General features: G+C 42.6%; 1 protein-coding gene across 1 annotated transcript; it reads left to right on the forward strand.

The window, feature by feature from the left end:
• Positions 1–96: 96 nt before the first annotated feature.
• On the forward strand, positions 97–25319 carry LOC311128195 (kinesin-like protein KIF18A). The gene is made up of 18 exons (XM_084160209.1): positions 97–177; positions 556–888; positions 1204–1361; positions 1542–1646; positions 1788–1898; positions 2022–2219; positions 6783–6962; positions 7204–7278; positions 7477–7586; positions 8423–8585; positions 8787–8951; positions 10114–10235; positions 11087–11355; positions 14091–14150; positions 21650–22055; positions 22492–22581; positions 22689–22786; positions 24964–25319. The coding sequence occupies exons 2-18, from the start codon at positions 579–581 to the stop codon at positions 25098–25100; spliced, it is 2757 nt and encodes a 918-aa protein (XP_084016335.1). The 5' UTR covers positions 97–177; positions 556–578; the 3' UTR covers positions 25101–25319.
• The last annotated feature ends 968 nt before the right edge of the window (positions 25320–26287 follow it).

Below are 26287 nucleotides of genomic sequence, written 5' to 3' on the forward strand. Positions count from 1 at the left end.
CTCATGCACTGTAACACCAACCTCATCGACGTCACTCGCAGTGCATAGCCAATCAGCTGTTACGAAGGAAGAGGGGGCTTGTTTTTGAAAAGACGCGCTGGTCTTGGGAGAAAAAGTAGCCTTGGCTGTACTAGTTAGCGAGCCACAATTGCAAATGTGAAACAATTATAGTCAAAGGTAAGCTGTGGATGTATTATACTTTGCTCCTGAGCAGAAGTAATGTTTACGATGTATTTTAAACTCGCAGTACTTGCTGTTTTCGCTCAGAGGGGAGCTTATATGGCTCTTTGTTGACTGCTAATGGTAGTTAGCCAGTGACGAGGCAATACGGGCGACGACTACACGAGACATTCAAGTCGCCCTGTTCTGAATGTAACAACATATTTGTATATGTTCACTGCTTAAAATGTAATGTTGTCGAATGCAAGTAGCTAGCTATGTTATTATTACACAAAGCCTGGTCTCTGCTCCACTCCGTTGGTGGAGTTCATCAGAAACATCCTTCACCTTGGAGTTTAGTCAGCTAAAGCCTCTTCCTTGTGATCTCTCAACTAGATCAATACACAGGGAGAAGAGTCATGGACGTGTGCAGCCATGTCAAAGTGGTTGTTCGTGTGCGGCCAATAAACGACAATGAGAAGTGCGAGAACTTCAGGAATGTGGTCCAAGTTGTGGACAACCACATGCTAATATTTGACCCCAAGGAACAGCAAATTACATCTTTCGGGGGACCAAGAGTTCGAAACAGAGATGTCAACAAGAGAGCCAATAAGGACCTGAAATTTGTCTTTGACAATGTTTTTGGGGAGGATTCTTCTCAGGTGGATATTTTTGAGAACACCACTAAAAGGATACTTGATGGAGTGTTGAATGGCTTTAACTGTACAGGTAATAAAATGGGCCTAAGCCTACTAATCTATACAGGAATACACCATCTGATTAGTAGGCCTATGGCTATGTGCACATTGAGACAGACTTCGTGAAAACAGTGTTGCAAACAGCCTGATTTAAATTAATGTCATAGTATAGAGGCCCATTTTAGAAATGTTAATTAGTATGCTGCACTAGCCTACATCTTTATACCCCAGTTAAATTCCAAAACATTTGGTTTCACATTTAAACCTACCAAAATCAGATTTATTTTAATTTGAAGTGGAAGTTTTGATATTGTTTAATTACTAATCCTTCTCTGAAACGTTGCAGTCTTCGCTTATGGCGCAACAGGAGCAGGCAAGACACACACCATGTTGGGCTCAAACAATGACCCGGGTGTGATGTATCGCACCATGACGGAGCTCTTCAACCGTATGGATCAAGTCAAGGAAGAGAAAATATTCGATGTAGCATTTTCTTATCTTGAGGTGACTCTTTGGTTTTGTCTGTCTGATTTTTTTCAGTTAATAAATGTACACAGAAATCAAGGAAAAATATTCCTCCACCATACCTGGGAATTAAAGAAACATTTTATTAATGAATCAGAATTTGAATGTCTTTAAATTGTCATTAGAAAGAAGTCACGTTTTGTCATAACTGGTTTGCAGGTCTATAATGAGCAGATCCGGGACCTCTTGGCTAATGTGGGACCTCTTGCAGTGAGGGAGGACCCCTCGAAAGGAGTGGTTGTCCAAGGCCTTACTCTGCACCAGGTTAGTGAGAAACAGGTTATTTGTTGTCTGTCAGCTGTGTTTGTTGTTGTTTTCTCCTTAGTTGAATGAATTTACATATATTTTTTATGTATGTGTACTGCTTTTATTTGTTTAAATGGAGCCATGTGACCTCTTCTGTAGCCTAAGTCTGCTGTGCACATCCTTGAAGCTTTGGATTATGGCAATCGGAATAGAACGCAGCACCCCACCGACATGAATGCCACCTCGTCACGATCCCATGCTGTATTTCAGGTAGGCTGTTTCAATGGAGTGGAGTCATCTACCTTTCCTCATTTTACCAGACGGCAAGCGGGTTTACCCACTGCAGTTACTGGACAGGTGAAGATGAAATTGTTGGTGTTCTTGTCCCCCTAGATTTACTTGAAGCAACAGGACAGGACGGCCAGCCTTAATCCAAATGTCCGTGTGGCCAAAATGAGCCTGATTGACCTCGCTGGCTCCGAGCGAGCAAGTGCCACTAACGCAAAGGGAGCACGTCAACGGGAAGGCGCTAACATCAACCGTTCACTCCTTGCCCTGGGAAATGTCATCAACGCTCTGGCTGACCCTAAGGTATGTGTAAAGCATCTTGATGCATGTTTCTGATTGAATAGGACCTTCAATTATTCAAAGAAAATGTTGCCGCGCACAGAATTCAATATAATTCAAAAAGGTGGTTGATCTTTTGACAATACCACCCACAGGCATTTCGGTGTGACTCGTAAGCAATGTTGAACAGGCCTGGGTGCTGCTACCTCACTACTGAGAATACACAAACTTATGTCTAGATTTAACTCTTATGATAAGCTGTAGACCACACTATTTACCAAGAGAGTTTTCATCTATACTTTTCATAGCTGTCTATTTACCACCACAAACCAATGCTGGCATTAAGATTGCACTGAATGAGTTGTACAAGGCCATTAATCAACAGGAAAACGCTCATCCAGATGCAGCGCTCCTAGTAGCAGGGGACTTTAATGCAGGGAAACTTAAATCCGTTCTACCTCATTTCTACCAGCATGTTAAATGTGCAACCAGAGGGGAAAAAACTCTAGACCACCTTTACTCCACACACAGAGACGCATACAAAGCTCTCCCTCGCCCTCCATTTGGCAAATCTGACCATAACTCTATCCTCCTGATTCCTGCTTATAAGCAAAAACTGAAGCAGGAAGCACCAGTGACTCGGCTAATAAAAAAGTGGTCAGATGACGCAGATGCTAAGCTACAGGACTGTTTTGCTAGCACAGACTGGAACATGTTCAGGGATTCTTCAGACAGCATTGAGGAGTACACCACATCAGTCACTGGCTTCATCAATAAGTGCATCGATGATGTCGTCCCCACAGTGACCGTACGTACATACCCCAACCAGAAGCCATGGATTACAGGAAACATCCGCACTGAGCTAAAGGGTAGAGCTGCCGCTTTCAAGGAACGGGACTCTAACCCGGACGCTTATAAGAAATCCCGCTATGACCTCCGACGAACCATCAAACAGGCAAAGAGTCAATACAGGTCTAAGATTGAATCATACTACACTGGCTCTGACGCTCGTCGGATGTGGCAGGGCTTGAAAACTATTACAGACTACAAAGGGAAGGGGAAGCACAGCCGCGAGCTGCCCAGTGACACAAGCCTACCAGACGAGCTAAACCACTTCTATGCTCGCTTCGAGGCAAGCAACACTGAAGCATGCATGAGAGCACCAGCTGTTCCGGACGACTATGTGATCACGCTCTCCGTAGCCGATGTGAGTAAGACTTTTAAGCAGGTCAACATTCACAAGGCCGCAGGGCCAGACGGATTACCAGGACGTGTACTCCGAGCATGTGCTGACCAACTGGCAAGTGTCTTCACTGACATTTTCAACATGTCCCTGACTGAGTCTGTAATACCAACATGTTTCAAGCAGACCACCATAGTCCCCGTGCCCAAGAACTCTAAGATAACCTGCCTAAATGACTACCGACCCGTGGCACTGACGTCTGTAGCCATGAAGTGCTTTGAAAGACTGGTCATGGCTCACATCAACAGCATAATCCCAGAAACCCTAGACCCACTCCAATTTGCATACCGCCCCAACAGATCCACAGATGATGCAATCTCTATCGCACTCCACACTGCCCTTTCCCACCTGGACAAGAGGAACACCTACGTGAGAATGCTATTCATTGACTACAGCTCAGCATTCAACACCATAGTGCCCTCAAAGCTCATCACTAAGCTAAGGATCCTGGGACTAAACACCTCCCTCTGCAACTGGATCCTGGACTTCCTGACGGGCCGCCCCCAGGTGGTAAGGGTAGGTAACAACACATCTGCCACACTGATCCTCAACACGGGGGCCCCTCAGGGGTGCGTGCTCAGTCCCCTCCTGTACTCTCTGTTCACCCATGACTGCATGGCCAGGCACGACTCCAACACCATCATTAAGTTTGCCGACGACACAACAGTGGTAGGCCTGATCACCGACAACGATGAGACAGCCTATAGGGAGGAGGTCAGAGATCTGGCCGTGTGGTGCCAGGACAACAACCTCTCCCTCAACGTGACCAAGACAAAGGAGATGATTGTGGACTACAGGAAAAAAAAGAGGACTGAGCACGCCCCCATTCTCATCGACGGGGCTGTAGTGGAACAGGTTGAGAGCTTCAAGTTCCTTGGTGTCCACATCACCAACGAACTATCATGGTCCAAACACACCAAGACAGTCGTGAAGAGGGCACGACAAAGCCTATTCCCCCTCAGGAGACTAAAAAGATTTGGCATGGGTCCTCAGATCCTCAAAAAATTCTACAGCTGCACCATCGAGAGCATCCTGACTGGTTGCATCACCGCCTGGTATGGCAACTGCTTGGCCTCTGACCGCAAGGCACTACAGAGGGTAGTGCGTACGGCCCAGTACATCACTGGGGCAAAGCTCCCTGCCATCCAGGACCTCTATACCAGGCGGTGTCAGAGGAAGGCCCTCAAAATTGTCAAAGACTCCAGTCACCCTAGTCATAGACTGTTCTCTCTGCTACCGCACGGCAAGCGGTACCGGAGTGCCAAGTCTAGGTCCAAAAGACTTCTCAACAGCTTCTACCCCCAAGCCATAAGACTCCTGAACAGCTAATCATGGCTACCCGGACTATTTGCACTGCCCCCCCACCCCATCCTTTTTACGCTGCTGCTACTCTGTTAAGTATTTATGCATAGTCACTTTAACTCTACCCACATGTACATATTGCCTCAACTGCCTCAACTGGCCGGTGCCCCCGCACATTGACTATGCAACGGTACCCCCCTGTATATATAGCCTCCCTACTGTCACTTTATTCTATTGTATATATAGCCTCCCTACTGTCACTTTATTTTTTACTTCTGCTCTTTTTTTTTCTCAACACTTTTTTGTTGTTGTTTTATTCTTACTTTTTTGTTTAAAATAAATGCACTGTTGGTTAAGGGCTGTAAGTAAGCATTTCACTGTAATGTCTGCACCTGTTGTATTCGGCGCATGTGACCAATAAAATTTGATTTGATTTGATTTTGAACTCTAAGACAGGGGTGTCAAACTCATTTTGCTCCGGGGGCCGCATTCGGTCTTCGAGGTCCAGAGGGACGCACTGAAACGTAGTGAGCAGCTCCCTGTGACTCAAGGAGTCTTGCTTGGTCTGTTAGCTAGCCAAGTATTTGGGTAATATTTCATACCAGTTGTCACTGAATCGTCTCGGTTTACCACTGTCCCTGGTGAGTCCACAAGCAGGCCACTTGCATTTAGGAAATGCTGCACAAACGTGCCACCGCTGTTCCTAAATGTTTTTTTATTTTTCATGGCACCGTTGTTCGCTTTAGGGAATGATAGGACTGGTCCCATGGCCATGAATTGCAGTTGCACATTTAGCCTTTGTGGTTTTCTCCACTGGCCCATTTCCTCTCTCTCAGGCTGTTTCTCTGTACATTGTAAATCCTGCTCTGACGAAAGACTCGCTCTGCTTAATTGGGACAACCTCCTTTTAGCTGCAAACTTTGAGCTCCCATAGGATCGGCTGGAAATATAAGGGTTTCCTGATTCCAGATGTAGGGTTTGGCCAGGGAGAACAGCTGGGCAGCCCCCAGCTCATTGCAGATCACTTTTCCTCTGCAAGTTCCTGGTAATTCCTGCCATTTGAATCTCCATGAGACTGTGACTCACCTGAACAGATGTAATGTACTCAAGATGCATCTGTGCCATTAGTGAAGCCAGGCTGAATTCAGACCTAGCACATTCACACCAGCAGAAGATAATGTGATTGGGAGTTTTCATATTCTATAGAAATTAAAGGTATCTGTCTGCCAGAAACCTGTTTATGGAAACAAATAGTTAGTCTGCCAAAGTAAAAAAAAAAAAAAAAAGTCTATATACAAAACATTAAGAACACCTTCCTAAAATTGAGTTGCAATTTTTTTTGCCTTCAGAACAGCCTCAATTCCTTGGGGCATGGACTCTACAATGTGTCGAAAGCGTTCCCCAGGGATGCTGGCTCATGTTGACTCCAATACTTCCCACAGTTGGCTGGTGGACCATTCTGGATACACATGGGAAACTGTTGAGCATGTAAAACCCAGCAGTGTGGCAGTTCTTGACACAAACTGGTGCGTCTGGCACCTACTATCATACCTCGTTCAAAGGCACCTAAATATTTTGTCTTGCCAATTCACCCTCTGAATGGCACACATACACAATCCATGTCTCAATTGTCTCAGCTTAAAAATAATTATTTAACCTGTCTCCTCTCCTTCATATACACTGATTGAAGTGGATTTAACAAGTGACATCAATAAGGGATCATAGCTTTCACCTGGTCAGTCTGTCATGGAAAGAGCAGGTGTTCTTAATATTTTGTACATTCAGTGTATATGACTATTCTAAAACGGCCCACTAGACAGCCTTATTAGTGTGTTGTCCCATTGTCACTGGGCATTTACTGTATGCTAAGGGGTCATATGACTGTTGGAATGAATTGGTATAAATAAAAAAGCATTTTATGTTCAGTGAGGTTTTTCAGACCTTTCCCCACCCCAAACCTGAATGTGTAGGTCTAACCTTTTCCTGTTTTCCGCTTTTACTCTTTTCGCAGGCTAATGTTGCTTTTGCTTTATTTATTTTAGCAGAGTAAGAAAGCCCACATACCATACAGGGACAGCAAGCTAACACGACTCCTTAAAGATTCTCTGGGCGGGAACTGCAGGACGGTCATGATCGCCAACATTAGCCCCTCCTCCAAATCGTATGACGACACCCACAACACACTGAAATACGCCAACAGGGCCAAAGAGATCAAATCATCGGTCAGTAAACTACTCACCCATCCCAACAATGTTCTAGGATTTACTTAGGCCTCTTTGGCTGTGCTCCCCTTAGTGTACCTTCATCTGTAATAAGCTCTGTGTTTTTTAAAAGCCAAACATGAGTTCAGAGAGGTAGTTTTGATAGTGGAACTTGTACTACATGGCATTTCTTAAAATATTTCTCTGTTTGTAATGTCTTTCTCCCTCCTTACATCTTTACATGCATCCACCTGTCCTTTAGCTCAAGAGGAATGTTGTCAGCTTGGACAGTCACATCGGCCAGTATGCAGTGATATGTGAGAGGCAGCGAGAAGAGGTAATGGAAGACGAAGCACCCATCTCTACTACACTGACTGGAGGCCCTTAGGGTCAGAAAATGTGTGCATATACATTTCACTGTCCTCTTTTTTTTTTTTTTTTTGGCCTTCCTCCTCAGATAAAAGACAGATACTTTGTCTTGAAATAGGTGATTGTTTCTACCTGACCATTTTATCAACGGTTTATGCCGTTTCAGATCGTTCAGTTGAAGAAGAAGTTGAAAGAGTATGAGGAGAGGAAGATGGACCCTCTTGTTCCTGGAGGCCCTAATACCATCTCCATTCAGAACCAAACAGAGATTCACAAGTAAGCACTTATTTCTTGTGCCAGTGTGCATGCAACAAACAAAGGCAAAACATGTATTTATACAGTAATATAAGTTCTGTTATGCATAATATGCAACCACACTTGAGTGTTGTCCTTTAAACTTGTACACTTTTAATTGAAATCCATAGATAATTTATAATGACGAGGAAAAGTACAAAGCCCAAGGACCTGGTGGGTGGAGAGTTTGCTCTGCATTTTTGATAGGGGCAGCTGTGAGCCACGTAAAAAAAAACAACAACAAAAACATTTACACATATCTATATTAGACACCCCAGAAAGCAAAAAACGTCCTTCCTTCACTCCCCTCCAAGGGCTGCAGTGGCATCTGTTTAAAAAGGGAGGGGGGGGGGGGGGAGCTGAATGAGTATCATTCCCACGCGTTTCATTCACCGGCATCAGAATTCACAACTCGCACAATGTGAGGCTCTGAAGAGAGGCAGCACGCTTCTCACACTATTAAAAATTCATCAGTCTGGCAAGGCCACGGCGGCTCCTACGTCACAGGGGTTACATTGGAGAGTGCAGTCACATCTCAGCGGCAGCTCTCCACTGTCTGTCTATTTATTTATTTACCTGCATACCCCTCTTCCTTTACCAGAATGAGACATTGTTGCAAGGCCTCTGCCTTATTGGGTAAAAGCTGCTGAGGGCGATCCAGGGCAGCAGCCTGATTTGAACACCGTTCAACCTGTTGAGTAGTACAATAACATGACATAGGATTTTTATTGAGGAAAGGCAAACACTAAAAACAGTATTTTATTAAGCAAAGACTCCATTTAACGATAACTGGCTGGTTGCCCCTTTTTTCTGGACAGGGTGTCAGAGTCCCTGCAGAGCATTTTCTCCAGCCGTACTCAGATCAGGAGGGAGCACCTTGTTCTGGAGCGGCAGCTGAAGGAGAATGAGTTACGTCAGCGCCACAGCGAGGAGTGGAACCAGCAGGCCCAGCTCTTCGGTGCCAAAGACAAGACTGAGAAGGTCTGAAAAAGGACCTGCTTTATATCACCTCACTTAGAAGACTCCCTCCCTCCTTATCAAATGTTATCACTGTCATTTTAGCCAGAAAATGGTTCCAGAAGGAGCTTGTCTTTTACGATGTATCAGCGATAGATGGATGTTTAAAGCGCATACACTCCTTTGTCATATCCCCATCTGACAGGCTCTGTTGTTGTTGAATAGGCCACCTGCAAGCACGAGCGCAAGCTGGCCTCCCTCCTCACACAGCAGCAGCACATCCGCAAGAGGCTGGAGGAGGCTGAGCTGCGCTTCCTTGAGAACGACGGCTGGCTGCACCGCATGGAGAATGACATGAAGCTGCTGGGACAGGACTCCCAGCCACCAGAGGTGAGGGATCAGGAGATATGGTAGCGCTTGACCCAGGGGTTGGGGTGGTGTGGTATATGGGATATTTTGTTCATGTAGTGGTAGGTGGAGATGTAGAGGAAGACTCCCTCCAGGATTTCCTTGATTCTGCGATCTCAATTTTTTTAGCAAAATCAACAACCCTGCATATTGTGCGAGGGTTTGCAAATTTGACCAATCACCGCACTATTTCCACATAAAACAGTAAAATCGTCACATTATTAACGCATAAAACAGACCTGTCACCGCAGTACAAAAAGAGGGCTTGCAATTTCAACCAATCGTTGCACATTTATAGCATAATATGTTTCAACCAAGCCACACGTCAACACACTTTTTCCCTCGTCAGCGCATTGTTGCCCACAAATATCACAGAAAATCCTCGCAAAATCCTGAAGGGATTGGGAATATTTATTGACAATGCTGCTAATTGTAAGCTACCTAAACTAAGCCATCTTTTTGGTTGCTGACACGCTGGATCGGAGTCATATAATAAACGACTTGCTAATTATACATAGAAATTGTCCTATTTACGGTTAAGGTGAACTATCCCTTTAAATATGTCATTTTCCATCTCCCAGAGTAAATTTTTAAAGGGATGGAACGCGTCACAGGAAGTTAGCTCAATGCTACCTTTCTTTGTGTGGGGGGTGTTTGTTCTTGCAATTATGTCCCAACTGTTGTTGTGACAGTTTGTTTTCTTCCATCTGTTCTCCTGGTAATTAGAACTGTGCTTATTTTATTGCTCTTGTTCACTGGTGGATGACTGAGGTGAATGGATCAATGGTCTTTACGCATCCCTCACACAGCCAGTTACCTAAAACCATGTAGATGTTTTTTTTCTTTTCTCATCCCTCTTCTAGGAAGTGGCACAGAACAATGATTCATCCGCTTGTCAAATGTTCTCTCTGCTGTCGTTTCGTATAGTCTTTTACGTCAGAGGTGGATGACAGCTTTTCTTTTTTACCCAGAAGACAGGTTCTCAGAGATGACGCATGGCACAAAATAAACTCCTCAAGACTCATTGTCTTGTGCGTCACTGATGACTCCCTGCCAGCTTGTTCTCTAGCTGTGGTCAGGGTTACTCAATATGTTCCCTCGTGGTCATTTCACCAGCTCTTCCACTTTCCCCTTTCCCCCTCAGGTACTCCAGAAGGACCTTCGCTGCCACAGGCTCCAGCTACAGGTAGAGGACCTCAAGCAGCACATTGAGCAAATGACCCACCTCATCAGTCTCCAGGACCAGGAGAACAAACAGACTAAAAAGTAGGTCATTTTTCCTATTACAGGGTTAAACACGTAATGTTGTCACCATACCAGAATTTGGACTTCGATACCAATATTAATTGTATTATTTGATACTCGGTACCCCAGTGATACCACGGTAGAAAAATACCTCACTTACTGTATACAACATGTGGCCAAGCCAATGCTCCAGCTGGAGAGCTGCTGGGTAGGCAGGCTTTTGTTCCAGCCCTGCTCAAAAAGATCCTGTTGAGCAGCTGATTGCAAGATTCTGGTATGCTACAGCAGGGCTGGAACAAATGCCTGGCATTGCATGTCAGAGTTGAATCATCCACGTGTATCCACTGAAGACAGAGAGTGGAAATGCAGTGATATTAACATAAGATGGCGTTGGGGTTTGTCAGACCTTTCAGACCAATAAAGTAGACTTAAGTCAATCTGAGCCCGTACTCCACAACATCTGTTGTACAGATATTGCTACATGTTTTAGAAGGAATCTTCCGGCCTCAATCCTATACGAATGGGCAGATATGGGCAGGTAGACAGACAGGCATATTAAGATGGGAATGATATGAAATAATATTTATGAATAATTGAGTATCAGTCATGTGACTCACACTGTACTATGTGAGTATGAATGGCTGTGCGCCGTCCATACCTGTGTCATACATTACCTCCAGAGAATGTACAGTGTTGTTGTCGCTTACTCATATGAATTAGTGAATAGAGAGTATTAGTCATATGAATCATACTGTACTAGGTTTTGCATACATATGGAACATAATTCACTTTGGCACCTTTACACTATAAATTGTGATACTGACTCAACAGAATGTCATTTAAGCCTGAGCTTCATGCTTTCTTCCATTCAGAATGGTGCACATGCTGCTGCCAGCCTACAGCAGACAGTACTGGACGCTGAGGGGGTCGGGCCTGGTCACAGCTGCCGACGAGGCTGAGAACCAGGACCTGGAGCACCTGGTCCTCAGGGAGAGGGGTGTGGTGTGGGCCGATCAGGAGAAGGCAGGGGAGCAGAAGGATGAGGAGACCCAGGCTGAAGGTTCTAGGCTTAGGCCAGAGCTCGCACCCATCCTGTCATTCTCACACCTCATCTGTCCCCATCAAAACAGTCCCTGCAGTAGTAAGTCATGACTTCACACCTTATGTTGTCTTAAAAACCCCAAAATATTTGAGTGTGTGTGCACCGCAGAATTGTTTGGCCAATTTGCTTGAACTCCCAGTGGCAATGATGACATGTCCTTTCCACCTGATGGGGTATACTACAAAGCAGGATCAATGAGTTAGCCAGCTAACTTTGATAAACAACCAGAAATAACTATTGATTTTCGGGTTCATTAAGAAAGCTAAAGTTAGATATGGGTTTTTGGTTGTTGAGTTAATTAGACTGTGCCCATTTCATGCTCATCTTTCTAGAAAATCTAAAGTTAATTCAGAATATTTTTGCAAGTTAGCTGGCCATAGATCTTGCTTTGTAGTATTACCCCCCTGGTCGACTGTTTAATCATCTGTTGTAGTGCTTTATTTTCAGGCCACCAGTGGCCATACAGCAATATCTGGTGGCCTTGGGCTATTGGGCTCTATTTACTGTTGATCATGGGAGCCTACACACATGGGAGCCACCATTCTCCAGGTCCTATCACACCCTTTATAACCCAGCACCAGTGTGCCATCAGGCCTCCTTTCATGACATTCAGCCCCTAGGAGACAATGGAGCGTGAACCAAAGCTGGCCAGCAATACTTAATTACTATGTTGCTGTCCATCATATGTCAGCAGGTGCACCCCGCACCTGTCCCCCTGCACCCGTCACATGCTTGTTTCCCTGTGTCTTTTATTTAGTATTTTTGGCCTTGTCCACTTGTGCTTGTAGTTGAGTGATACCCTGTAATTTGACCCTGCTTTCACAAGCCATGAGCACAAACGTATGATACCAGATCTCAGTAGGTCCCGTCTGTTTGTTCTATTCTATTCGTTTTCACCTTGCAATGACAATCCTGAAGACTACTGTTATTATTTATTTAACGCTACATTTATTTAAAGGCCCAGTGCAGTCGAAAATGTGATTTTCCTCCATTTTATATATATTTTTACACTGAGGTTGGAATGATACGATGAAATTGTGAAAATTATGATAATGCCCTTTTAGTTTAAGAAAATACCACCAGAAATGTCTGCCTGTTTTGATGGCATTTTGGCCTGCCTGGTGACATCACCAAATGGTTAATTAGTTAATAAGAAACCGTTCCAAACCTCTCTGCTAATAACAGCTAGTTTTCTCTGCCAATAACCTCATTCGACCACTCCCAGACAGTCCACTAGCAAACTTCTTGCTTGAGAAATTGCTCTTTGCTAAAAAGCAATTTTTGTTTGTTTTCAATTAAAATGGTCAAAAATAATCACAGTAAGGAACTTAATTGTTACCCTGAAATGATTTCATATTTAGATTAAAATGGATGCATTGGACCTTTAACCCTTACCCTTGTGGGAATTGGATAGGGCTAAATTGAAATGTTTCTCACAGAAGAAATATGGAAATGCATAACCATGGTAGAAATTAAAAGGGAACAGTTTGGAAATTATGGGAAAATGATTAGACTAAAGGTGAGGCCAACAGTTCAGCTGACACAAGACTGAATCCAAACATTACACTGTTGATTTTATGTGCATTTTACATTTACTGTCATTTTCACCGCTTTAGTTTTTTAACCAAATCTGAAAATACTCTCTGCAGTAACATGATAAGAATATTATTTGGAAATTTGAGGTAGGTGCAACATAAGACAAAAACATTTCAAGTTTTTGAGTGAGAGGTCTAAATGATGTTTCAAAGTAGCCACACCTCAAGTGTGCACAGTTCCAAAGTAATTTCAATGCAGTTTTATGACTCAGAAGTCCTCAACTATAAGGTGCTTTTTTTTTTGCTCTCCTAGCTGTGCCGTTTAGGAATTAGAGCAAGCACACTGGTAGTTGTTTTATTTGGAATATAGCCCTGCATCCTTGCCTTTACACAATTACTGTTGTTTACGCAATCCAAACACTGTCAATTTTATAAATCACAATCTGGGTCAAGTGGGCAAAATGACTAGCAAAATTATAAAATACAATCTTAGTGTTAGGCTTTCACAAGGCAATTCAGAGAAACAGATTGTAATTTTGGTGCGCATGGAATGGATGCACGAGTGCATTCAGATGCGTGGTCCGCCGCAAGTTTTCTTCACAATACAACAAATAGGCTCATTCTGTTCAGGACAACCCAGGGTATAACGCCATGTTATCTTGTAACTGTACATCAAACATAGTCAAACAAAGCGATATGTATTATAATCCTTTATCGTCTCATCTTTCAAAATACATAGAGTCCTCGTACTTTACAGCATTTCAATCACTCAGACATGTTTTCTAAAGTTGCTCAATTAGCGGGAGGGATGGGGGCATCTTCTTGTCGTGTGCGGTGTTCAGAACAGCTGTCAGTCAAAACACATACAGCGCTGTGAAGCTCAGACCCTGAGATCTGAAGTCATGTATAGCATGTTACTGTACAGCCACTGCGTTCCAATTTAGGTGCTTATCAATGTTCAAATCTGCCATTTTCAACCCATATACGGGTACAAGTGTAAAGGGCTACCCATTCTTTAACCAGGCAAGTGTACAGCAGCAGACGTTGCTGCACAGCTCATGATGACTATTCACATTTGCCACAGCCAAATGCTGAGGCACGATTGTGTCTGTTCTATTGATAACTGTGCAGGCTGAGCTGTGACGCTAGTCATGCTGTGTGTTGTGCTGATAACTGGGGGGTGGCATGGTAGTCATGAAGGAGGCTGTGTTGTTGAACATACTGTTGTCTGTCACTCAGGTGCTGAGAAACATAAGAGGAGAGTCTCGCTGCGCCTTCAACCCAATCCATCATGGAAAGGTAAACCTGTCTTTACTCTCCAACAGGCCTGCTAACCTGGTCATTAATCTAACAGCTTGCCACATGGAATCCTTCATAGTGACTGTCGGAGGGGATCAAACATGTCCATCAAAGTCATCACTCCTGTGGTAAAAGCTCTGTTTCAGCTGTTAAGTGTTCATCAGCAATTTCACAGTTGTGATAAAACTTGTTTCAGGATTCACTAGTATAAACTTGATGTTAACAAAGACTGGAATGGTTAAAATAATGAACTGACAATATTAAACATCCCCACTGTAATGGTCAAACGGAAGTGAGAGGCCATGAGTAATATTGATCTGTGAATTAACAATGTGTTTTTTGTTTTATTCCCACTGATCACTTGTGTTTAGTGTAACAACTTAATTTCCCTTCTGCCATCCTCAAGAGATGATGGGATATCAATTGGCACTTCAACTGATTCTTAAACTAGGAAAAATAGGCAAACTGTTACAGAATAAACTACAAAAGTATTCCGAAATTAAATAGAATTTGATTTCCAGTTGTGCAGCACTGCAGACTTCCTGGTCTGGAACTAAATATATTTTATTGAAATGAAATAACACTCAAGACCCCTTTTAGAGAAAGAAAAGGACTGGGAAAACCTTTGGGAAATACAATAAGGAAGTATGTGAAATATGGCCGTCCAAATTGGCTGTAATGATATTTTCTGCTGAACAGGTGGTCTACATTTGATTGAAACACATTGTGGGAAACGTCGGCTACATTTGAAAGAAAACAACACCAGACGACCACAGTGCAACAACGGAAATGGCTTTAAAAACACTTTTTACTAATAACCTTCATAACCATTTAAAACGTAAAAAAAATTTGGGCGGATGACTGAAGACTGGGTGGCCGGGCATTTGTGCGGTTGAGTCTGTTTCTGCGGTAACATGGACTCTTAATAATGTGATGAAACTTTGTTGCTCCTTGCTGAAACAAGCAAGGTGTTGTAGCAAACATGTACTCGGTTGCCTAGGCTACAGCCCCTCCCTGCAGCAGCAGCACATGCAGTCAGGAGCAGAGCAATGTGCATATTTTATTTTGCTATTTGAGCAGTAATAATGGTGACCGGTCATTTGGCTGACCAATAACCATCATCCAAAATTCTATGACCGTCACAGCCCTACTTTTTGCACGTCTTTCTTATCTAGTTCAGAATTGCTTTTTGTGATTGTGAATTACATGAATGTCCTTGACTTAAGGGTTTATCATAGTCCAAAACCTGTACACATCCGCACTACAGTGTTCTAGAATATTGGACCGTTGGCTTTCATACTTTTCTCATTCTGAGCGCAGCTCAAGCAATTTCTCCAACTGTCAACACTTTCAAATGAATAGAGGACAGGGACCGGGACCAGGGGCGCAACTTTGGTTTTAGAAGTGGGGGGTGGGGGGGGGCATCAGCCTACCCGACCGCTCGGAGGCGTCCGCGTGGTCCTAAAGCACATCGTTGCCTCGTTTTGTATCACATTCCAATGATAAAACTGGGGGGGGGGGACAAAACCCCGTCCCCCGTGAAAGTTGCGCCCCTGCGCTGGAATATCGAGTCTCAGTGTCTGGACTATGATTTAAGCTTTTGATATGAAATAAGATCTTGTCCAAGTCATGTTACCTGTTAGTGTGAAATCTTTGATTTATTCTGTGTTGGCGTAACTAGCATCAGAGCTTGATCATGATTGAGTATGGAGATCCTCCCTCTTCCAACCTCTTTATTACCGCACCATCTGTAAGTAGATGGGAGGGCAGGTCATCACACATGACCCTCTCAATAGGGTTCTACACCCCGCCAGTCCAATGCCTTGTACCCATCCCTTTATCTCCCCTCAGCACAGCATGGCCCACACAATTTCAATCACTCTTCTCTCTCTCCTCCAACCTTGTTCTGTACCAGTCTTACTTATTCCTGCTCGATCACACTCTACCTCCTTGCCCCCCTCCCCCTTTCCTCCATATCTTGTACTCAGTCAATCCAGCATCCAGCCCTCCCAACCCAGGCTGCTCAAACCTCATTCATGAAAATGCAAATTCACTGCAGGGAAAAGAAGGTAGGCAAGGCAAGCGTAAACGCCCCTGCCCCGTCAGCGAGAACAGTAGCAGTGCTATAAAGAGAGAGGCAGCAGCCAAGCGACCCTAATACGGCGCGGTCTCCACCAGAAATAGCACCTCATGCATGTATTAATCCTACAAGCCAAAAATATGTGATTGAAAGAACTTGGCTGCCATTTATTGCCGGGCCAGATCTCCGTCAGAGAAGCAGTACCATTTATCACTGTCCCCTCACCCTGCCTTGTTATCTGAGCTGTGACTCAAATTTCCTAAATATTGCATTCTGCTATCCACATTAATAAATAGGTCCATTAATCTTACATATCCCCCCCCCCCCCCCCCTTTTATGATACGCAAATATGTTGTTAAAAATGTGAGCATTGTCACTTAAAAGCTTCTACATTAAACAATTAGTTGCTTGTTCTATTTTGTCTGTGGGGGGGGTGATGTTTGAGTTGGCAAATTGATATATCAAATCCACCACCACACAGTTCACATTTCTGGGAATTGCCTCCTCAGTAAAATGTAGGAGGTAGGAAGCAGTGTCACAGATCTGTGGTCAGCAGCATGTAAATGATGCATCCGCAGTGTCTCACTGAAACAAGTGAGTCTGCCTCCTCATGCTGTGATGCAACGTGCTCTCCACTTTACTTTTACACACCAGCGTTTAACCTCTAACAACCCTGCTTGTGTATGTTATTTTGGTGACATCATCCTCAATCTCAGCCAGGTGTTATCATAGTCTAGCTATTCCCGTAATTTGTTTAATTTATGAATGTTCATAAGTTTAAGCTCTTTTATTACAGAATTAAATCCCAAAGTTCTGTTCATAACATTTATCAAATATAGCTAGGCCGGTTAATGGAAGACACATTTATATTAAAATGACTTTGGTGTATATTAAAAATAAATTGTGTAGCCTATAACAATTATTCCCATTTAATCAGTTGTATGTAAAGTTAGTTGTATCTAAATTGGTCTTGATCAAATGTCCAATAATTAACAGTATGTAGCGTGTATGACTCATCCTCACTGATGACTAATATGGTGACCATTCAGTGTAGCTGTATCTTTTATGCGACAGGTTGTTCAGCGTGAGTCATCCATCATGGCTAGTGATTGTGAACCACTTATACCATGAAAAACGTAGGCCTAACATAGGATGTGTCCACTCCTGTTTTGTCGGCCATAAGTTGTTTTCCCTCATTCCCTGCTTTGTGTTCCATAAGGACTTTATGTGGCCTTGTTATGTTTGCTTGATTGGTTAAAAGTCCAATGCAGCAGTTTTTATCTCAATATCAAATAATTTCTGGATAACAATTAAGTACCTTACTGTCATTGTATTCCATTAAAATGGTCAAAAATAAACAAAAATAGCTTCTTAGCAAAGAGCAATTTCTCAAGCAAGAATTGTTCTAGGACTGTCTGGGAGTGGTCTGAGTGGGGAGGGGAAAACTGAAAACAAGCTGTTATTGGCAGAGCGGTTTGGAACTCTCTTATTGGTCTATTAACTAGATGACTGTCTGGTGATGTCACAAGGCATGCCAAAACTCCATCCCACCAAAACAGGCTGACATTTCAGTATTTTCAAACAGCTCTTATTAAACTAAGAGGGCATTATAATTTTCATAATTTCACAGTATTGTTCCAACCTAATAATGTGGAAAATATACACAGTATACAAAACGTTATGAACACTGACCAGGTGAAAGCTATAGTCCCTTATTGATGTCATTTGTTAAATCCACTTCAATCAGTGTAGATGAATGGGAGGAGACCGGTTAAAGAAGGATTTATGAGACGATTGAGACATGGCTTGTGTATGTGTGCCATTGAGGGTGAATAGGCAAGATAAAAGACGTGCCTTTGGACAGGGTATGATAGTAGGTGCCAGGCGCACCGGTTTGTGTCAAGAACTGCAATGCTGCTGGGTTTTTCACGCTCAACAGTTTCTAATGTGTATCAAGAATGGTCCACCACCCAAAGCATATCCAGCCAACTTGACACAACTGTGGGAAGCATTGGAGTCAACATGAGCCAGCCTGTAGAACGCATTCAACACCTTGTAGAGTCCGTGCCCTGACAAATTGAGGCTGTTCTGAGGGCAAAAGGGGGTGCAACTCAGTATTAGGTGTTCTTAATGTTTTGTACACTCAGTGTATATAAAACACAGGAAAATCATGTTTTTGACTGCACTGGGCCTTTAAGTCTTGGTTTCTTTGAAACATCTAATTATTCTATTTTTCTTTTGCCTTATTCGATTTGATTCATTTTCTTCTTTCCCTTACTTAGCCATCTTCCATGTCACAGTACCTGGGCTTGTGTCGGGGCTGGTGAAACTCAATTTGTGAGCATGAATGTGTCCAGGCCCTTACTCCCTTACACCTCTGATTTAATGTCTGCACTGTGTAAAGGTCACCAGGTTCACTTTCTTTGGGTACCTCTACACTTCTCCAACTGCCAAAAGATGAGAACCCATATTAGGCCTACTGCAGACATGGACTTCTCCTTTCAGTATTTTACAAAAAGGTTATTCCTTTGTCTTTCAATGGTGGTGATACTCTGTATCTTCTTTTTATACCGGCGCCACCTAAGATCTATTCAGATGTGATTTAGTTTCTTTAAAAAAATGATTATTGTGCTCTAACACACATGGTAAGGCCATGCAGAGGTTAAAGTTCTCCGGAGGGTGATTATTTTGGGTAAAAACATTTTTTTACAACACTTGACCGTCTAAGACTAGATAAAAAGTATGTAGAAATTGTAATGGACATACACTACCGGTCAAAAGTTTTAGAACACCTACTCATTCAAGGGTTTTTCTTTATTTTTACTATTTTCTACATTGTAGAATAATACTAAAGACATCAAAACTATGAAATAACACATTAAATCATGTATTAACCAAAAAAGTGTTAAACAAATCAAAATATATTTGAGATTCTTCAAATAGCCACCCTTTGCCTTTGACAGCTTTGCACACTCTTGGCATTCTCTCAAACAGCTTCACCCGGTTTTCCAACAGTCTTGAAGGAGTTCCCACATATGCTGAGCACTTGTTGGCTGCTTTTTCTTCACTCTGCCGTCCGACTCATCCCAAACCATCTCAATTGGGTTGAGTTCGGGGGATTGTGGAGGCCAGGTCATCAGATGCAACACTCCATCACTCTCCTTCTTGGTAAAATAGCCCTTACACAGCCTGGAGGTGTGTTGGGTCATTGTCCTGTTGAAAAACAAATGATAGTAGCTCAGTTGGTAGAGCATGGCGGTTGCAACGCCAGGGTTGTGGGTTCGATTCCCACGGGGGACTAGTAGGGGGGAAAATAAAATAATGTATGCACTCACTACTGTAAGTCGCTCTGGATAAGAGCCTCTGCTAAATGACTAAAATGTAACAGTCCCACTAAGCCCAAACCAGTTGGGATGGCGTATCGCTGCAGAATGCTGTGGTAGCCATGCTGGTTAAGTGTGCTTTGAATTCTAAATAAATCACAGACAGTGTCACCAGCAAAGCACTCCCACAACATAACACCTCCTCCATGCTTTACGGTGGGAACTACACATGTGGAGATCATCCGTTCACCCACACCGCGTCTCACAAAGACACGGCGGTTGGAACCAAAAATCTCCAATTTGGACTCCAGACCAAAGGAAAAATCTCCACCGGTCTAATGTCCGTTGCTCGTGTTTCTTGGCCCAAGCAGGTCTCTTCTTCTTATTGGTGTCCTTTAGTAGTGGTTTCTTTGCAGTAATTCGACCATGAAGGCCTGATTCACACAGTCTGAACAGTTGATGTTGACATGTGTCCATTATTTGAACTCTGTGAAGCATTTATTTGGGCTGCAATTTCTGAGCCTGGTAACTCTAATGAACTTATCCTCTCCAGCAGAGGTAACGCTGTGTCTTCCATTCCTGTGTCGGTCCTCATGAGAGCCAGTTTCATCATAGCGCTTGATGGTGTTTGCGACTGCACTTGAAGATACTTTCAAAGTTCTTGAAAATGTCCATATTGACTGACCTTGATGTCTTAAAGTAATGATGGACTGTCGTTTCTCTTTGCTTATTTGAGCTGTTGTTGCCATAACATGGACTTGGTCTTTTACCAAATAGGGCTATCTTCTGTATACCACCCCTACCTTGTCACAACACAACTGATTGGCTCAAACACATTAAGAAGGAAAGAAATTACACAAATTAACTTTTAAGAAGGCACACCTGTTCATTGAAATGCATTCCAGGTGACTACCTCATGAAGCTGGTTGAGAGAATGCCAAGAGTGTGCAAAGCTGTCATCAAGGCAAAGGGTGGCTATTTTGAAGAATCTCAAATATAAAATATATTTTGATTTGTTTAACAGTTTTTTGGTTACTACATGATTTTATGTGTATATATATGTTTTTTTTGTCATTTAGCAGACACTCTTATCCAGAGCGACCTACAGTTAGTGAGTGCATACATTTTGTTTTTTTCATAGTTTTGATGTCTTCACTATTATTCTACAATGTAGAAAATAGTAAAAATAAAGAAAAACCCTTGAATGAGTAGGTGTTCTAAAACTTTTGACTGGTAGTGTATATATTTTCAAATAACTGCCCTTTTTCATGCCCGCAAATCGATTTTGACAATAGATATGTGCTGCAATTCGTTGAATTTCGAAATCCCAATGTGTCCCTCAAGCCAAATAGTTTCCAGCTGATCTGAGATCAACTTAAGTTTCAGTCATGGGATTTAAAAAACTTTCATCCCTGGGCCATGTATGACATTGCTATGGCAAACTGCTGCCATGTTGTTAGTGAATACCCACATGCTGAAGCCGACGTGCTGCTGTGATTTAGACTGGATAATGCGTTCTTATCTTGTTCTTGAGCTCAAACTAGTAAACCATGTAGGAAGGCCTCACCAACCACTAACAGAAAAAGGTGTATTGCTGAACAGGATGAACCCTGGACCCTGTTCAGGAAGAAGCAATGTTATAGAACTCTCCCATATGAATGTGTGTAGAACAGATGTGAATGTTTGTCAAGTAAAATATGGAACTCTTTACATTTTATATCCGCAACATTCTGAAGGTCTTACCGTACTGAATACATCCAAGTTGTATACACTTCCATGTAAGTGCTTGGTGGAGGATGTTTTGAATGACTTTATAGAAATGAATTGTTGTTATTTATATAAGTCAGGGTTGGGGTCAATTCAATTTGACCTCTATCAATTAAATTAAGTGATTTGAAGAGCTAGGCCTAAATTGAAACATCCTCTAATTGTCAATTAGCAGTACATGGATTGGACTGTATTAAAATGGAATTGACCTTGATGAAGTGTGTTGTGTAACTTGTTTTGCACATTTATTTGATAATGTAAGGCCTACATTTGTTAGGTTCTTTGTGGCTTCTTCATAAAATAGAAATCCTATGGATGTTGTTTTCTAGGCCCAGCGGCCCAGGTGACAGTGATGGAACCCATTCCCAAGAAACCTACCAGGAGGAAGCTTGCAGTGTCTCCACCAAACCCTGGGAGTGTTGTCTCCGCCTCAGCACAGGGTCCCATGGTCCTCCAGGAGGTGTTGAGACAGGAGGGGATGTTTCCACTGCTCTACACTCCAGAGGCCAGCGGTACACTCAACAGGCCTTCACTCCTGCCTCTCCAGCACTCTGCAGTCAATGACCCCAACATGACGTTTGACATTGAAGATGAAGACAATGAAGCAGCTCTTGCCAACGCTACCATCGTCCTTTACCAATGTAGTCCCAATCATCAAGCTGAGTCTTCGTGCCCCTTGGGTCCAAGCCAACAGCAGGCTCCCCGAGCCAATAACATGAGCAGACCCCCCAAAAGGTGGGTGTGGTATTGTCAAAGATGGTCATCATACTCCGTAATTCCAACAGTCCAATTTAATATTAGCTGCTGAACAATGTAAAACAATACATACATTCATAGATTTAGACATTCTCAATAGAAATCCTTTTTAAGCCATGGCTTTGCCTCTCTTACTATTTCAACGATTCACATTTTTATTTTACACATTTTGTCCCAGGAGACAGACTGACAGAAATTGTATTAGATTTCGAGCCCCTCCAAGTACGTATTTCTAAACCTTAAGCTGCCTTGTCTTAAGTTTTAGGTACGAGCAAGTGGCAGTGAGAGAGCTCAGAATTGTCTAACGTAACAGAGTGCTGTACTTATTCCAGTGTGTTTATTTGTTTTGGTCACATGTAAGAGACTGTTCAAATCTTGAGAAGGAAAGTGACATTGCCAGTCTTGTGTCCCACAGACTGGAGATACCGTCTCTGTTAGACATCCGACGTGGCAAAACCTACATGACCATGACTTCGGCTGCGCAGGGCAAACGCAAAATGAACTGGTGAGTGTGGTTGTGACATACTCTAAATACATTTTTCAGGGAAGGAAGTGTTGTACTGCTCAGATATTCACGTATTTCATCTCTTGTGTTTCCATCTCCCCCTGTAGCAGCAGCAGAGAGCAGGAAAGCCTTTCAGCACCCAAGCGCATAAAGCAGGACCCCACAGTAGCAGCAAGCAGACCGCTAAGAGTGCGTCGCTTTGCTGGTGAGTGCAACAATACCAGTATTTCTCCCCTGAAGCGACCCAGAGAAAGAGTGTAATTGTCTTTCATTAACTATTTATAAAATATATTAAATGTGTGCCTTTTTCCCCATCTAAAATCCCCATGTTGATTTCAGTTAGTGGTGCTTACACACAGAGCTTAGGCCTACATCTGTCAGCTGCAACACAAAGTTCAGGGCAGGGCCAGAATGTGCTTTTTTGAATATGCCTGTTATGAAGAACACTTGCTTTTAGAAAGCCAGGCTGTTTTTAATCTACAGTGAAGGAGCTTGTCTGCCTGTTACGTATGGCCCTTATTCTTTTATTTTGAAGGATTTTCTTTGGCTTTTGGACAAAACTGCAGAATTTGGTTTCTCATCAGATGGCATACTTTTGGTGTGATGTGTTTTTGACAGCGGTTAGTTTTGTTTGATTTATGTACAGTTGAAGTCGGAAGTTTACATACACTTAGGTTGGAGTCATTAAAACTTGTTTTTCAACCACTCCACAAATGTCTTGTTAACAAACTATAGTTTTGGCAAGTCGGTTAGGACATCTACTTTGTGCATGACACAAATAATTTTTCCAACAATTGTTTACGGACAGATTATTTCACTTATAATTCACTGTATTACAATTCCAGTGGGTCAGAAGTTTACATACACTAAGTTAAGTTGACGGTGCCTTTAAACGGCTTGTAAAATTCCAGAAAATGATGTCATGGCTTTAGAAGCTTCTGATAGGCTAATTGACATAATTTGAGTCAATTGGAGGTGTACCTGTGGATGTATTTCAAGGCCTACCTTCAAACTCAGTGCCTCTTTGCTTGACATCATGGGAAAATCAAAAGAAATCAGCCAAGACCTCAGAAAAGTCTGGTTCATCCTTGGGAGCAATTTCCAAACGCCTGAAGGTACCACGTTCATCTGTACAAACAATAGTACGCAAGTATAAACACCATGGGACCATGCAGCCGTCATACCGCTCAGGAAGTAGACTTGTTCTGTCTCCTAGAGATGAATGTACTTTGGTGAGAAAAGTGCAAATCAATCCCAGAACAACAGCAAAGGACCTTGTGAAGATGCTGGAGGAAACAGGTACAAAAGTATCTATATCCACAGTAAAACGAGTCCTATATCAACATAACCTGAAAGGCCGCTCAGCAAGGAAGAAGCCACTGCTCCAAAACCGCCATAAAAAAGCCAGACTACAATTTGCAACTGCACATGGGGACAAAGATCGTACTTTTTGGAGAAATGTCCTCTGGTCTGATGAAACAAAACTAGAACTGTTTGGCCATAATGACCATCGTTTTATGTTTGGAGGAAAAAGGGGGTGCATTGCAAGCCGAAGGACACCATCCCAACCGTGAAGCACGGGGGTGGCAGCATCATGCTGTGGGGGTGCTTTGCTGCAGGAGGGACTGGTGCACTTCACAAAATAGATGGTATCATGAGGAAGGACAATTATGTGGATATATTGAAGCAACATCTCAAGACATCAGTCAGGAAGTTGAAGCTTGGTCGCAAATGGGTCTTCCAAATGGACAATGACCCCATGCATACTTCCAAAGTTGTGGCAAAATGGCTTAAGGACAACAAAGTCAAGGTATTGGAGTGGCCATCACAAAGCCCTGACCTCAATCCTATAGAAAATGTGTGGGCAGAACTGAAAAAGTGTGTGCAAGCAAGGAGGCCTACAAACCTGACTCAGTTACACCAGCTCTGTCAGGAGGAATGGGCCAAAATTCACCCAATTTATTGACCCAAAACGTTTGACCCAAGTTAAACGATTTAAAGGCAATGCTACCAAATACTAATTGAGTGTATGTATATTAAACTTCTGACCCACTGGGAATGTGATTAAATAAATAAAAGCTGAAATAAATCATTCTCTCTACTATTATTCTGACATTTCACATTTTTTAAATAAAGTGGTGATCCTAACTGACCTGAAACAGGGGATTTTTACGAGGATTAAATGTCAGGAATTGTGAAAAACTGAGTTTAAATGTATTTGGCTAAGGTGTATGTAAACTTCCGATTTCAACTGTATGTTCAGTAATCTAAAATAACCAACTCTTTTAATAATTAGATTTTTCACACCGCAAAGGAAAAATATTATATTATAATCTCTCCATACAGATGGGGGCTCTAACTAAGCATTGTGTTTCTCCTTAGGGTCAGAGGAGAACGAGCCCAGAAGAGTTATGAGGAGTGTTTCTGAGGGGAATCTCCACCTCATGGATGTTCAGAAGAAAAAGTCCATATTCTATAAAACCTCCCAGAAATTCAAGAGTGTGACAAAGAGGATGTGAGACCTGCTTTTGGCCAGATGTTGCTCAATGCTTGTAGATATTGGGGAATCGTGTGTAGGTATGGAGAGAGAGAAATTAAGTCCTATGGATTTCTTGAATATGTTTTGCTTGAATTGTGTATGATTCTGAACTTGTACTTAGTTTTATTTCCTACATTAACATTTTTTGTACAGATCATTTGCTATTGTTATTTAGTAATAAAAGTTTTTGTTAACTAGTAATGTATGTGGTTGTTTTTACCATGAATATATCCACTCGTCCAATCATTCTTCTTTCGAATGGTTCATTTCTGGGCTTTTCCCTGTTTAGTGTACATATATTTCCTTTCAATATTTAAATTTAACGGAAGGGGTAGATTTAGTTATCAGACATGCAGTTGTACTGTCAAGTCATGTTGCCATGCATGTGAATGCTGTTGACATGGAGACTTGTGATGTTCGTTCATTCCGCTTGTAACCCATCTGTATAGGGAAACTAATTCACCTGTGAAACTCTTTTCACTGTTCAATATCAGGCTACACATAAACAGAAATGAAGGCTCATAAAATATTATGTTGAACAGTTAAGAATTCCTACTCACTGAGATTTAGATTTCAGTCATTTAGCAGACGCTATTATCCAGAGTGACTTACAGTTAGCGAGTGCATACATTATTTTTATTTTTTTCATACTGGCCCCCCGTGGGAGTCGAACCCACAACCCTGGCATTGCAAACGCCATGCTCTACCAACTGAGCTATATCCCTGGCCAATCCTTCCCCTAACCTGGACGACGCTGGGCCAATTGTGCGCCGCCCCATGGGTCACGGCCGGCTTCGACAGAGCCTGACATTTTTTTTCTGAGCTCTTGGCTGATTTCTTTTGATTTTCCCATGATGTCAAGCAAAGAGGCACGGAGTTTGAAGGTATGCCTTGAAATATATCCACAGGTACACCTCCAATTTACTCAAAATATGTCAATTAGCCTATCAGAAGCTTCTAAAGCCATGACATCATTTTCTGGAATTTTCCAAGCTGTTTAAAGGTGCCGTCAACTTAGTATATGGAATTGTGATACAGTGAATTATAAGTGAAATAATCTGTCTGTAAACAATTGTTGGAAAAATTACTTGTGTCATGCACAAAGTAGATGTCCTAACCGACTTGCCAAAACTATAGTTTGTTAACAAGAAATTTGTGGAGTGGTTG

Source organism: Coregonus lavaretus, assembly GCF_964263955.1.
Source record: "Coregonus lavaretus genome assembly, chromosome: 4".
NCBI lineage: Eukaryota > Metazoa > Chordata > Actinopteri > Salmoniformes > Salmonidae > Coregonus > Coregonus lavaretus.

What these genes read in the sequence shown, in the direction of transcription:
- LOC311128195 (XM_084160209.1), top strand. Translation starts at nt 579, where the DNA reads ATGGACGTGTGCAGCCATGTCAAAGTGGTTGTTCGTGTGCGGCCAATA. An exon ending in ACCCAATCCATCATGGAAAG is followed by an intron (nt 14,151 to 21,649) that starts GTAAACCTGTCT and finishes GTTGTTTTCTAG; the next exon opens with GCCCAGCGGCCCAGGTGACA. An exon ending in GGCAAACGCAAAATGAACTG is followed by an intron (nt 22,582 to 22,688) that starts GTGAGTGTGGTT and finishes CTCCCCCTGTAG; the next exon opens with CAGCAGCAGAGAGCAGGAAA.